The sequence below is a fragment of the Microtus ochrogaster genome, chromosome 18, assembly GCF_000317375.1.
Source record: "Microtus ochrogaster isolate Prairie Vole_2 chromosome 18, MicOch1.0, whole genome shotgun sequence".
NCBI classification, from domain to species: Eukaryota; Metazoa; Chordata; class Mammalia; order Rodentia; family Cricetidae; genus Microtus; species Microtus ochrogaster.
In genome coordinates, this window is record NC_022020.1 from 31,630,129 (window position 1) to 31,644,995 (window position 14,867).

Consider the following 14,867-nt stretch of genomic DNA (forward strand, 5'->3'; position numbering starts at 1 on the left):
GTTAAATTATCACAAAAGCAATGTAATTCCTAAATGACATCATTGATTCCTACAACCCTTATTCCAGTACACACACACACACACACACACACACAAACACACACACACACACGTGTGTGTGTTTGTGTGTGTGTGTGCAACTCCACTCTTTGATAGATAAAAAGAACACAGCTATATGTTTAATATAGAGTACATTGATCATCTACTTTGATGTAACATTGCAGAGACGGTCCAGTTATTTAAATATCAACACATAACCAACAGATATTCTTTTTACAGTTTCTATGAAAACCCAGGCAGATTAAAACAGTAAGCATTTTAAAATAAGGTGCTTATCAATTACACTGAAGATCTGAGCATACACATTTTACAGTGTGTTTATAGAAAAAGTTAACAATACATAAGCAGAAGAAAAATTGGGCAAGGTTTGTTTAAAGTAAATAATAAAAAAAGTAAACAGGTTGAAATAAAATACTGCAGCACAAATGATTTGGCAAATTTTATTTCTTCTATGGCAAGTGAAAATGCTTCCTGACCCCAGTGATGATTATACCTCCCAAACTGGGAGAAACCATATCCATCCATAAGAAGTTACTTCTAGAGTGAAAAAAGAAATCAAAGTGAAGTGTATTCTTTCGTTCTTAAAACCTTCCTTTTAGCCACAGTTTAAGTGAGATGACCTAAGTCAAACAGGATTATTACTAGTTTAATTCTTCACCTGGAATAAAAGTTAGATGGCATTGCAAAGGAGAAGGTGAAGTTGATGACAGTTTTGTAGAAGGGTTCTCAGAAGGAGTCTCTGCATTTCTTCTAACTCAAGGGCATTTCACTATCCTGATGGTGCTAAATGGGAGCTTTCGCTTCTCTTGAACTACTCAGTTGGTTTCAAGAGACGCATACTCGGCTAAGAGAACATAGGTAAGTGAACTTTCATTGTGTTAGTTTCCCCTAAATCTCTGGGCAAGTGTATCTGGATGGTACAGATACAGAAATTGAAGGACTTGAGTGGGAATTATATTTTTGGAAGATAATAAGAAAGTCATAGCAGAGCTCCCTATTACTCAAGTTACATTTTTGTCTATTCTGATCATCATATGCTAGGAAGCATTCCATTTTCATTAACCTGTGAATGAGCAGAACACACATCCACAGTTTTCTCAACACGGCTGTAATTGCAGATGTGGATGGGATCTGTCAAAATATTTAAACTTCCCTAGTCTAAATAGTAGAACATTCAGTTTGAAGACATAACCCAAACCTGATAAGGATATCACAATTTAGCTTATAGCCTAGAGAAATTTCCTTGGTATTCTGGATATTAAACAGAAAAAAATCTCACCCAACACACACACACACACACACACACACACACACACACACACACACACACGTTTTAGAGACAATCAGCTGCTGCTCTCAGACAGTTCAGTATGGGATTGACACAATTCAAATAACAGCATGGAAGCAGGTATGGACTCATTAACATTCATAGTAATTTAGATGTAGTTCTCTGGTATTAAAATTTACCATCAGGCTCTTGCTAGGGAAAGCCAATAGGAGAGAAAGAGGGTGTGTTTGGAGCAGATTAAGTATGGATTTTCTCAAGTGGGCCCCATGATGGTAGACGAAATATCATTAAAGAGGTGTAAAAAAAAGCCATTGGTATATTTGTATACATGACCAAGAGTTATCTGGGTGGCAGGCACAGTAGTAGTACCCTGTTTCACGTCAAATGCACAATAAACCTGCTAATTGCATTTGATCTGGAACTTACCTTAGTGGCAAAAGGAGTCCAACGAATAGTTACGATTTTGTGTTTGCATCAGGGCACATCATCTGGCATTCCTTGAAAGAAATATTCAGATTTCTCACTTGTTCTTGCCAACCCTTGACTGCGTGGTCAGCTCTCCTGTGATGATAACGGGGTCTTGTTTGATGCATGTTTATGCAACCAGGAGAGCATAGGAGTTGCTTAGCATTGAAATGACATAGTATGATTCAATCTGTTTGCTATAGATGATTCACCATGGTTTTGAATCTCACAATTTATTGCTAATAATGTCTTAGGTAGCTTGATGGGAAAGCTTCAGTAATGCTGTTTGAATCAGATTCCATAACTATTTCATTATATAGGGAAATCAAACACTAGAGCATTTATAACAGTTACAAAGCACTTCGTGCTACTTTAAGGACCTCTTGTTCCAGAATTGCAAATGAAACCTTATGAAAAAAAGCATTTAATAACCCTCATTTTGCAAATGAGGAAACTGAGGCACAGAGAGGTTCAGTGACTGGGCCAAATTCTTGGGTAAGCATTAAAAACAAGGGCAGAAATGTGGGCCCCCAGCATTCTGTTTGTCTTGTAGACTTTTCAGTTGTTCTGGCTTTGAAAAGGCCAGCGCTACAACTGAAGGAGAATCTGCGCAATTCCCATCTAGAAGTATTTATGTAGCGTTTCATAAAAAGAGTTTCTGGCTCCCTACACATTCTCTATGTGTGGAAATCCTAGCCCCAGAAAGAAAACTTTGACTATCTGAAAACTTGAGGTTGTCTTGTTATCTATAGTAAATGAGGTGTAAAATTAGCCTTTCAGGAACATGTATTTACTGTCAGTGCTGAATCCAAGACTCAGTAATACATAACTTAGGAGAAGTACGAGTCTTCTATCTGCCTGTGGTAGAGAACCGCAGTGTCAGTAACGCGTGCCCTCTCTCGAGAAAAGTAGGCCCATGGTGTCGCTGTTAGCTATCTCAGAAAATAATGTTATTGTTCTAAATGACAAGAGTTCAGATTGCTCTGGGTATAGCAGGATACTCAATATCCACAGCTCCGTATTTGACTTATCACCTCTACGATGTCACCCCAGTCGGAGAGCGTATTCATCTGCAGGCAATTTGAACTTGAAACTGGAGGATGCAGAGGTGCTCTCTGGCCCTAGTTCCCTATAGCTCTTGATGCTCTAAACAGAGCTAAGTCGGGGAGTTTGTTTGTGACTTGTGGGTATAATCTTCATCATTTTTCAATATGGATGAGACCAGTCCATCCACAGTGGAGAAACGCAGGTGTGTGATGCCAGACACCATCAGATTTCTGTTCGCATCCCAAGTTACACACCCCAGAGTCACTTGACTTGGTCGCTTGTAGCGTAACTGGGATCCGCTTCTGATCCCCAATTCCACCTTTAGGAGAAACAAAGTGGAACGTGTTTTTCTTCCATCCGTATCACAGATGTCTCTGTTCCTGAGTTTAAAACAATCATAAGGACAGAAAAGCAAATCCTTGGAGTAACAAACCAGACTTTTCAAATGAAACCTTTTATTGTAAATAGCTCCTCATAGGTATTCCTCGTGCTTCATTCCCCACCCACCCTCAATTTTTTTTTCTTATGTTTGTTTTGTTTTTTTAAAATGATGTTTATTTTCAGGAATAGTGTTTCCATGGGGTGTGGTGTTACATTAAAATGACCCCCCCTGCACAGCAGGAGTTGAATGTTTCATTGTAACTTTGGTTCCATGCCCAAGACACATCTTCTCTTGATCTGCTGAAACTGTTTCCACTGCTGAATTTTTCCTTCACACAATATATGTTTATAGTTCTCTTCTTCTGGTTCAACATACACACGTTTCATTAAATGCAGCATATAATGTAGATTTTTCAACAGGGTCATTATAAACTGTCAAGTAAGAAACCTTGAATAATGGCTTTAAAGCACACAGTCTTGGCTAAAGGGTAGTTCTTAGCTTTTGATTTCCTTTACATCGGTGTAAACAATTTTGCCATCTTTGAAGGTTTAAAAGCATATGCCTTCTGGGGGTATGATCTGTGTTCTTGAATTTTCTGTAAGACAGAGGGAAATAATTTACCAACCATCATCTATGTTAACAGCTAAGTAAGAAAAAAAGCAAACTCTTAGACAAGACAAGTTTTGGTCAATTTCTGGCACCAGAACCAAACCATACTTTTAAAAATAAAGATAGAAATATTATTATTCTTGTCTATGTTTTGAGCTGAATGCCTTTTGGGAAATCATATAATATCTCTAGGCTTAGCTGCTTTAAGAGAGAGAAAAGAATGATTTATTCCATGATTTATTGAGATAAGTTACATACAAAGTAGTAACAGTTTTTATGCTTCCTGGATATGTTAGCTCTTATTATTACTGCCAGATACTGTTATGCTATCTATAACTTTCTGTGATTTACTTTTATGTCACACTTGCTGTTGTCCAACTATAACCACTGACATGGTTTCTCACCGCAGAGATTGAGGAAGAACTTGCTGAGGACTCTGCAGTACAGACTCTGAATTGTCTCTGAAAGTGAGCTGTAGCCACGGGGCTCTCTGCCTGCTCTTAGTATTACTGTCTGGATTTTCACTTAAATAGAACTCTCCTTTATAATTTTCTTTCTTCCAACAACATCCAGAGATGGCAGAAGAGGACATGCTACTGTGCCTTGTTTAAGGACAGGCCTTCACTCTGAATGACTTGAATAGAGAAAAAAAATTCTTTGTTGTTACAACAAGCTATTCAGCTTGCCTAAGCGGTATTTTTAATCTAAATAAATAATGAAAATATTGACTCTGTAGAAAGATTATGCTACTGCCCCAGAAATGTTGAGCAAGGTCCAAACTGACAGATCATGAGGTGTTTGTTTCTCAATCACATGTTCAAATCACCACGTGGAGGCACATTAAACAGACAAACTCTTGCTGCAGGTATAAGTTAGACGTATCTGTAATATATGTTTGTGTAAACATTTCTCTCTAAAGGTTTAGATTAGGATGGTGAGTGTATTCACCGAGTAGGCTATGGCAAAGGCGTACAATGAATGAGGGGATGAGGTTATGATGAGAGAGGACACAGAAGATGGGCAGGCAGGCAAAAGTACTTGCTGCATAAGCCTCATGACCCAAGTTTGGATCCCCAGAACCCACAAAAAGCTAGATGTTATTGTATATATATAAATGTAAACCCAGCACTTCTATAATGATATGGGAAATAGAAACAGGAGAATTATCTGGAATCTTAAGATCACCTAGGCTGGAGAACATTAGTACAGTGGTGGAAGAGAGACTTTGCCTCATCAATGTGACCTCTACATACATATGAAATAAACAAATGAATGACTAAATTGACGAATAATGAAAGAAAATACACTGGGGGGATGGGGTATTGCCAAGAGGCATTAAAAGTTTGGTGATGTGTGCACCGGCAGAGACCTGTCTTCTGTACACATACTTCTTTCTCCTCTTTTGTTTCTCAGAGGAGAGAATTGGAGTGGGATGGCAGAGTAGAGATGGGGGCAGAAGTGTTGTTATCTCTGCTTATGCTTCAACAAAAGATGACCTCCCCAGCCAGAAGCTGTGGGTTAGAGCTACTGATGAGAGCTAGAACAACACTGGAGAAGGTTGGGCCCCAGATAGGCTGAGACTAGGACACTGGACATTCTCGGAGTGACCCTCTGAAGAGCTCATGCATGTTTGCTGCACACTCTCAGGATGGCCAGTCTTTGGTCACTTTGCCAAGAAAAGACTTCAAAGACCTAGCCAATCACAGTCAGGGAAATTGTGACAATCACTCAGAAGCAGTTTCTCTCTTCTTATGCTCCTTTCTTCTCCCAATAAACTCTGAGCCCCATGGCTGGAAGGAAGGCATGAGAGCTACAGCCAAATCATGAACCAGTTCCCCTTTGGGGTATCTTACCTTGCTAAGATAGGATAAGAAAAGACATGAGATTAAATCAAATATGAGACTGCAGTTCTAAACTTGGTGAGAATTTCAGTTACTAGAAGTGAACGGGAAGTGGGGGACTATTTGAAGAATTATTTGAAGGACGAGGAAAGGAAATGAGACTGAATTGAAAAGATGAGACACAATTCACATTTACACACTACCACCACCACAAGAGCTTAGCTGCATCCTTGGGGCCAGAGAGATGACTCACTGGCTGTTTTTGTAGAAGACCCAGATTTCATTCCCAGCACTCATATGGTGGTGGCTTACCTGCAACAGTTTCAGGAGACCCAATGCCCTCTTCTGGCTTCTCTGAACACTGCACACATATGGTGCACAGATACACATGCAGGCAAAATACTCATACATATAAGACAGATACAATAATATATTTTTTAAAAAAATATTTATTTATTTATTATATATACAATATTCTGTCTGTGTGTATGCCTGCAGGCCAGAAGAGGGCACCAGACCCCATTACAGATGGTTGTGAGCCACCATATGGTTGCTAGGAATTGAACTCAGGACCTTTGGAAGAGCAGACAATGCTCTTAACCTCTGAGCCATCTCTCCAGCCCACAATAATATTTTTTTTAAAAAAAGAATAACATTCTTTACTCCCTGGGAAAAAAATCGTATCCAAACCTATACAACAATGTTTTAGAGAGATGTTTATGTATCTTTACACGTACAATAAATATATTCCCTTTCAAAGGCATTTACTTGCAAGTTTTCAGTTTATATTCTATGAGAAATTCCATCATATATTCTGGATCATAGCCATATATCATTTTCATTTCTTTTCTGTTTAATTTTGGCCATGGCTGGCCTTATACTCATAATCTTTCTGCCTTTACTGTTCCAGTGTTGGGACTGTAGCTATCTGCCACCACAATAGGTTATTGTTTCTGCCTATTAGAGTTAGCTAGATAATGCTTGTAGTTAGAACTTGTTAGTTTTTAAATCCAACTAGTTTATAATCAGTTTCCCAGGCTTTTATATTCTATAAATTAAGGAGTATCTTTAAAGGAAATTATTGTTGCTATTGTGGGGCCAGTGGCATTCAACCTGAGTAACTTCAATTATCCAGAATCACGGTGTGGATCAGAGAATTTTTTAAGCAAGTCCTTCCAGAGGCTGACTTTTACCTTCCTTCTCTGAGGCACACTGCTTGCAGCTATCATTCTGAAACCGTCCATGCCACCAGGCTCTGAACCAAGAGCATGTCACCCCTGATTTGTGACTTTAATATCTTCAAACAATATTTTATTGATTATTTAGATACAATATATTTTGATAATATTCACTGTAATCCTCCAGCTCCATACCAAGTCCATCTTTCCATGCCAACTCTGTTGCCTACCTCTCTGACTTTTGCTCTCAAGTACTTTTTTAAACCCACAAAGTCCAATTTGTCCTGCTCTTGAATGGTGACTATCCATGGGAATGTCGTTGACCTACCCTGGATCACACCCTGAAGGAAAACTGCCTCTCTTTCAGCAGCTCTCATTTGTCAAAGACTGCAATTAATATCTTAAAGGCACATCCATTCAACCAACCACCCCATTCGGAAACCCAGGGACAGCTCCCACCCTTTCCATTCCTTCAGAACTCCATTGCAATTTATCATTCAATAAATTCATGTGGAATTCAATAAAAGATATCCATTGCTATTTCTGTTTTACTGATAAAGAAAACGGCATTGGGAATTGTTAAGCAACTGATTCATGGGAGTATGAATGTGAGAAAATACAATATTTAACGAGTCCTAATTGAAGCCAGAGGGTAGAGGCTTTCTCTACTGACATGGGACGTGACCCCATCATGGACTGGATTTTTATCCAAGAAAAGGCCTGAAGAAACTGAGCAAGTTCTTTATGTCTTTCTGTTCCGACATAGTGTCTGTTCCAGAAAACATAGCAATGTGTCATCTGGAAAGCAGAAGCTGAGTCTTCACCAGATGTAGACCCTGACAATAACTGCGTGTAGACTCCTTAACCTCCAAACTGTGAAAAATAACTCTAATATTTGTAAATCACCCAGTCTGGGTAGTTTTTTATGGAAGTGAAGATCCAGAAAGGAATAAGGTATAATAAGAGAATAGCATTCATTTTATAAGATTTATTAGTGCTAGATAAAAATATGATTAAGACTCCCCAATAACCCCCCTTTTGGCTGAGATTAAAGATTGAAATCAGGGTGATGTAAATGCTAGGATAATGTATTTTTGGAAACTACCCAGGATCACTTACAGTATTGCTCAAAGAAAATATGTATGACCATAAATCACTTCCTCTAAACAATGTAAGTCTCTATATGTAAGTTAGTTTTAGGCTTATGGTCAGAATTATTGATTTAGTATATACAAATTATCTGTAGTATGCTTTTACTATCTGTGAACAATATGATCACTTGTCTTCTCTCTATCCTTATCTAAATTGCTTTGCAGACACAAATGACATCATTCAGTTTTGAGTAGTGTTGGCTTTCCAAATGTTAATCGAGATAAGATTACTTTCTGAAGAGGCAACTTCTTGTTTGGATTTATGTTATGTTTGGTTGGAAATAACTGGAAGTTATATTTTCATATTCATATTACAAAAATTAATGAATGTGATAACTATTCTATTGAAAAATAATAGTAGCTAGCTAAGAATTGTAATTATTTAATTATTTTGCAGGCAATTTGGTAAATATTTTTTATGGGTGACAACATTCAATTCTCTCAACACATCACCATGCTATGGGTAAATGTGTAAAGAGTCAAGTAAGTTAAATAAATTGCCTACTGTCACACTTCTCACTGGCAGAATTCACACTATAATCGATGTCTGTAATTCTCAACCACTGCCATTTTGCCTGCATGCATTTATACTGACCAGAGTCGTTATCACACTCATTTCCTATTGTATTTCCACACTAGACCTTCAGTCTAGAGAGACCGACTATGTGTCAATTGTGTGCTACTTTGAAGCACATAGCCAATCTTGAGTGTCTCCAGGAACCCCCAAACACTTAGCAGAAACCACAGAGAAAAAAATAGTTTTCAGACTATAAAGAAAACCTTTTGGAAGAAGAAATAAAGCTGGAGGATGGATAATCAAAGGACATAAACTTTCTAAGCCCCTTTGTTTCACTCTCTCCACTTCAGGTCATGCTAAAGCCTTCTTACTTGTTTATTTCACAGGGAGGCACTGAGGTTGACATTCACGGAGAGGGAAAGAATCTCTCTTCTATCTTTCTGCTTGTTAGAAGAATAATAACTAATATGAAGCCTAGAGGGGAACTCTGTATAATGTAATTTCACAGAATAATCAAAGTCGAAGTGGTCCATGGAAGTATACTTAGAACGTAAACAGTAGTATTGAGATTTGTGGTTTCCATTGCTGATTGGACATCAGAACCACCTGCTATGCGGTGAGATGCAGACCAGTCCCTGCTCTCTATCATTCCCACCTCCCATCAACTCTCTCAGCTCACGTGGTCTGGCTCATGAAGTGCACGATAAGCCTGTTATTTTCAGCACCGAGAACCACAAGCTAGAATGATTGAGGCAAGTGCTCATCAGACGCCAGTTTAGTAATGACCATAAAATGACTGCATTTTTTTTTCTTGAATTAATGCTGAAAGGTGTCTTGTTTTAAAACAGGATCCATGTTCACTTACTACCATGCTTTCCTGACTTCTGATGTGGAAAGATTGGGACAGAGTTGCAATAGTGTTCATAATTGGTTTCTCTGAGTCTTGGAATCAGCATTGGGGGAATACCAAAGGCCCAGTGACGTTTTCTCATGTGGTAGATGTGGTAGATACAGACACACAACTCCTTCTGGGTGATAGACAGCCACAATGAGAACACTAAGATTCACAGACTTTGTGACTTCCTAAGGTACTATAACTAAACTGAAAACATCAGTTTTACACCATACGACTTTAAGTTTTAAAAACAGTCAGCCTGCATTGGACCCATTCCCCATTTTGTGGCTAACTAATAAACTGTTTGGTTTGGAAAGGACATGTGGTCCAATAACAACATGTAATCTTCTTATCTGCCACCTCTTAGAGCCACGGTGTTGAGTTAAAAGGAGTCTTACCTTTAAGAGGCACCTTGACATCAAGGCCATAGAATGAAGGCAAGAGAGAAGAACAAGAATAGAAACAGAAACTGCAGAAGAAAAAGAAGGAGATTATGTAAATCTGAGCTCCCATCAGCATTCAGGTAGCACAAAACCTCAGCTTTCCATATTCCCTCCTAAAAACAAACCAAAGCCACCCTGCATTCACCTATTGCCATCCATTTTAGAATTAATAATGGGATTCTCACCAACAATTGTTCTAGGCTTTAGGCTCTAAATTTTCACTAGAAAAACTAAGTGTAGAGTTAGTGAAGGATCAGTCTAACCCCATACTGTCTTGGAGCGCAATGAGAGCTTTGTACTTTACTGTGTGCATGGTCTCTCTCTTTCAGGGATGTAAGGGTATTTCAGAACTGTAATCAGAGATTTGTGCTTATAAGAGGACCATAGCATCTGCTGTGTCTCCCTCATGGAATACTTACAAAAAAGCACAGGAAATCACAACATTGGAAGCGCTTTGGTCACGTGAAGTGCTGTGTGCAGGAGAGGCTGTTTTGCTTGGTTCATTGATACTGATTTACTCTCCTGATTTACACCTACTGCGTGCATGGAAAAGAGCCATCCTAGCCCAGCAGGGACATGGTGTGCACTTTGAGTAGGCTTTCAAGGATTGCAAGGGGAAAATGAAGAGTGCACTGACCCTTAGCTGTTTCAGTAGGCTGGAAGGCAGGAGCGAGTGAGGTCATGTGAGCAGGACACCCAGTGTGACCCTCATCTCCCATTCTATCCTCTCAAGAGTCAACCAGCTTGTTATTTAAGTAGCTCAGTTCTCTACCTTAAGACGATACTCAACACTAATTGCTGCATTACTTCATTATCATAGATGACTAGGAAGTTCAGGTCTATAAATATTATGGGACAAAATGGTAGTGAAATATCCTCATTAAATTCCGACAGCTGATACAATCTTAGTTCCTCTTCTTTCCAAATTTCCACAGGATTTATTTAGGTAGGTGCTGGAGTGGCAACCCAATCTCTCCACTTTTGGAAGCCTCCCTTGAAGGGGACCGAATAGCACCCCGAAGTTTCTTCACAGAATTGCCTCAATTGTATCTTCCTGTTGGAGTCAGAGCAAGGGGATTAACACCAAAGCAGACCAGACTGGGCCACTCCAAAATGTCAGAAATAGACAACACAAGGTGTGCTTTCCCACAACCAGGAATGCAGGGAGCAGCCCTGTCTTCCGTGGAGCTTTCCACCAACTGCAAGGAAACGGCATGCAGCGCTTGGATCACTGTAATTCACTGTGGCCTCACTCAGTCCTGAAGAACTGAATGGTTTGAAATGAGGGACGTTCCGATATAAAATTCTAAGGAGGACGTGTACTTCAAGGATGGGAAAAATTCAGAAGAAGACTTTTAAATGTTTTTCAAGTTTCATATGTGACTTCATTCCTCATGGAACCCATAAGAGGAAGTCAGTTTGGGTGTTGCCACTGCCATTTTATGGACACAAAAGGCGTGTTTGTAGTCACTTACCCAAGGTGACATCAGAGGCAGAAGCTCACTGTCTATGAATGTGAGCGCGCAGGGATATGGCTTCCAGACTACACTGACTCCTGACCTCACATATATGGACCAGGACACGTGCATTTTTGGAGGAGCTCAGTTCTAGCCATAGTCTCAGGAATGCCAGATGGTTTGCTGTGGTCTTCTTGAATCCCATAGAAGTTACAGCCAAACAACCTATTTCACCCCCGGGGTTTGGGGAGCTACTTCCAGTCAGGGAGGCAGGGACACGGGAGGGAGAGAACTCTGCTTTCTTTCTGCATTCCCAACAGAATGCCTCTGGCCTGTAAGGTAGGTCAGGTCTTTGCATCAGATGGAGCCATTTCTCTTCTGTCAACAACTCAATGGCTTTCACATGCCCCCTTTACAACACTATTCTTTAGTTTCACCAAACACAGGACCTCTTGAAAGAAATTTCTCTCTCTCTTTTTTTTTCTTTTGTGGGGAAGTGTGTTCAAGGCAAGGGTTTCTCTATGTATTCCTGGCCATCCTGGAACTCGCTCTATAGACGGTTTCTGAACTAAGTGTTAAAGCGAAACTGAAGCCCAGGGATGAAAGGGAATTTTTATAAATAATGGGAAATGTTTGTGTGTTTGATTTTTTTTTAATGTACTAAAATATGTTTGAAAGAAAAAGCAAATCAGAGTAACGGAAAAAAAAAGTATTGGAAATTAAGATGAGGAAGGCAGAGTGAAGGGCATCAAAACTACACATGGTGAAAATATCAAGACTGCTGATGGGACAGCACCCCCCCCAACACAAATCCTGGCGTCCCACTGACGGTGGGCACCAAGTTCCCCGTACCTATGTCTGCCTGTGCCAGACCCAATAACCGAGGAGAAAGAGATAGCAGAGAAGTCAAACAAGCAGCACTTTCAGATTAACAAAGGAGTTTAACACATACCTTTTCCTCCAAGTCCTTGATCTGCCGTTTCTGAATGTCCGTCTTATCCTCTAGGTCACGGATTCTCTGAATAAATTAGGGAAAACATGATTAGGTGCTAGGCTGTTGAGGAAATTGTTTACCAAACAAAACATAATGTTTGCTGTGAAAACACTGATATTAGTGCCAGCGGATGGAAATAGCACAAATACACTTTTCCCTACCCACAGGGACATGCATGTCCCAAGGCGTATCCAGACCTGTGTTGGGAAAATATTGTCACTGTTAACATTTTTGAGCTGAGGATTTTCTAACTGCTTTAGTTTGGATCTTAAACACCTCCCCCCACAAAAAAAAATATGCATGCTTCAGGCATGGTCATTAGCCCATATGGCTGATGGGAGGTAGGGCTTTTTGGAGGACATTAGGTCATCGGGCATTCCCTTGATGAGGATATTGGGGACTTGATCCCAATCCCCTCTTTGCTTTAGGACTGCCTCGGGATGAGCAACTTTCTTCACTCCTGCTTCTTCCATGATGAACTGCCCTGAAGTAAGGAGCCAACTGTGATCATGGATAGGAACTTCTGAGTGCATGGGCACAGGTGAACCTTACCTTTGCTTTAATTGGCTTTTGAGAATTTTGTGACCATAACAGTGTATGAACAACCCACCCCTTTCTTTCCCTCTGGAGAGGCCTAGCAGGGGTGGGGTGCCTTCCACCACACTGCCGCTGGACTTGGCCAGATTACTTTTGCCCTGGGGAATGTGAGCTTATAGGAAGTGTGGGAATGTAATACCTTTGTCAGAGAGCAGTATGTCCCAGAACTAGTGATGCTTTTGTCAACACTTTTGATTGATATTCTGATTGCTTATTTGTACAGTAAAAATGGCTGGTACCGACTGTGCAATAGCAGAATGTTGTTGGTCTTTCTTGTCTCCCTGCTTCAGCCCTGTTTGGGGATGGAATTTCCTTACAAAACATGATTGACCAATTCTCAAATGTCAGTGAGAGCACGCTTTAATACAACTTCTCAGAAGTAAGCTGATAAGCTGGGGATGAAGCAATTGTAACAAAACAGCATAGCAGTCAGAAATGCAGAAAACCCTATGTAACCACAATCCACACAGGTAGACCACCCAGATTGGATGACGGCATTACATAGATAACTGTTTGGGAGCAAAAGGAGTCTTCACAGTTTCTCTTGACAATCTAAAGGCTTCTAGTACCCATGTGTATTATGATGCATAGCAAACTTGCTAGATAATGGTCACCGTTTGTAGGAGCTAAAACAGTGAACTGGCCCTTCAGCTGGAAGCCTACTAGGGTGATAATAATAGAGAGATTTTTATAATGCAGCATGAGGAGAAATAAATGGAAGCTAGAAGAAAACATTCTAACATGGAAATCAAGTTTCCTCTCTAAAAAGGGCCAACTAGAGGAAATTTTCACCCTCTCCTGGAGGATGGCAATTGGCCATGTCTGATAATTTTTCAAGTTCATTGGCATGCTTTTTTTGGTATGCTTATTTTATAATGTATAGTTATTTCATGTTTTAGTATAGTGGCAAATGTATGTACCTATCACTAGTGCGTAACAGTGTAAATATTTCTTATTGTCACAACTGTGTTTAAACTATTTAACAGCTCTTTTAACTTAATTAGATGCAGTAGAAGTTATTAAGATATATCCCACAATGCAGCAGACATCCTCCCACTCCAAGGAATTCAGCTTGATCTAGATGATCTATCATTGTATTACCAACAGGGAGAAACCCTGCTGTCCAAAAAAGGAGGTGAGGCTTGTGCTCTAGTTCTCATCTCATCTCGGCATGTTGATGAACGATGGAGATGCAGGTGAGCCTGGAATATGGTAGCACCGATATATGCATATGTGTGATGTGTGCTAGTGTGTACTTCAGTGGTACAGCATATACTCCAAGGCTACACAACTGAACAATAAATGTGCCAGGTATTTCTCTCATTTTTATGCACACAATTCCTTGGCCTGTGTCTATATACAGATACAAATATTGATTCAGGAAACCATACATCCATGAGAGTGCTGAAGCGCTTATTCAGTCTTCAGGTCTGTGTTTGCTGACCGTTTTCTGTCTATGACTGTATACCACGTAGTGTACAGCTAAGGCATCAACTAAGTCCTGGTCCCAAGGAGCTACGCTGTTCTTTGACAGATGGGATGTAAAACGGAGAGTAACAGAATTAAGAAACAAATGTGCAAAATGGCAAAGATGTAAAACACTGTCACCAATCTCCTGTGTTAGTCTGTAGTAAGACTGTTCCACACTGTAGATGATTCCTGTGTCTTAGAGGCGGAGAAAGGACAAGTTAGCTGAGTATAAAACTAAGGCCTGTACTCCTGCAAGGTTCCACACTGATCTTTACCCTTCACGGTCTCCAGCTTCACCTCTTAGCCCAGCTCTGTGCACATCAGACATACCAAATTCTTCTGTAGCTCTTGAGTGCACACCAGGGCTTAGTACTTGCTCTTTTTCTGAGATGGTGTGGGATTCCCCTCTGCATGCTGTGAATATGTTTTATTACTATTGGTTAATAAAGAAGCTGCTTCAGCCTATGGCAGGG

General features: G+C 40.0%; 1 protein-coding gene across 2 annotated transcripts in view; it reads right to left on the reverse strand.

The window, feature by feature from the left end:
- Positions 1-3,373: 3,373 nt before the first annotated feature.
- Positions 3,374-14,867, reverse strand: part of Jakmip2 (janus kinase and microtubule interacting protein 2) — a 72,971-nt gene continuing 61,477 nt past the window's right edge. For both annotated transcript variants that reach the window (XM_013349550.2, XM_013349549.2), the window contains 3 exons: positions 12,286-12,351; positions 9,832-9,902; positions 3,374-3,837 (listed from right to left, as the gene is read on the reverse strand). In XM_013349550.2, the coding sequence (XP_013205004.1) occupies positions 9,852-9,902; positions 12,286-12,351 (117 nt within the window). In that variant the 3' untranslated portion in view covers positions 3,374-3,837; positions 9,832-9,851. The remainder of the gene's footprint in view (positions 3,838-9,831; positions 9,903-12,285; positions 12,352-14,867) is intronic.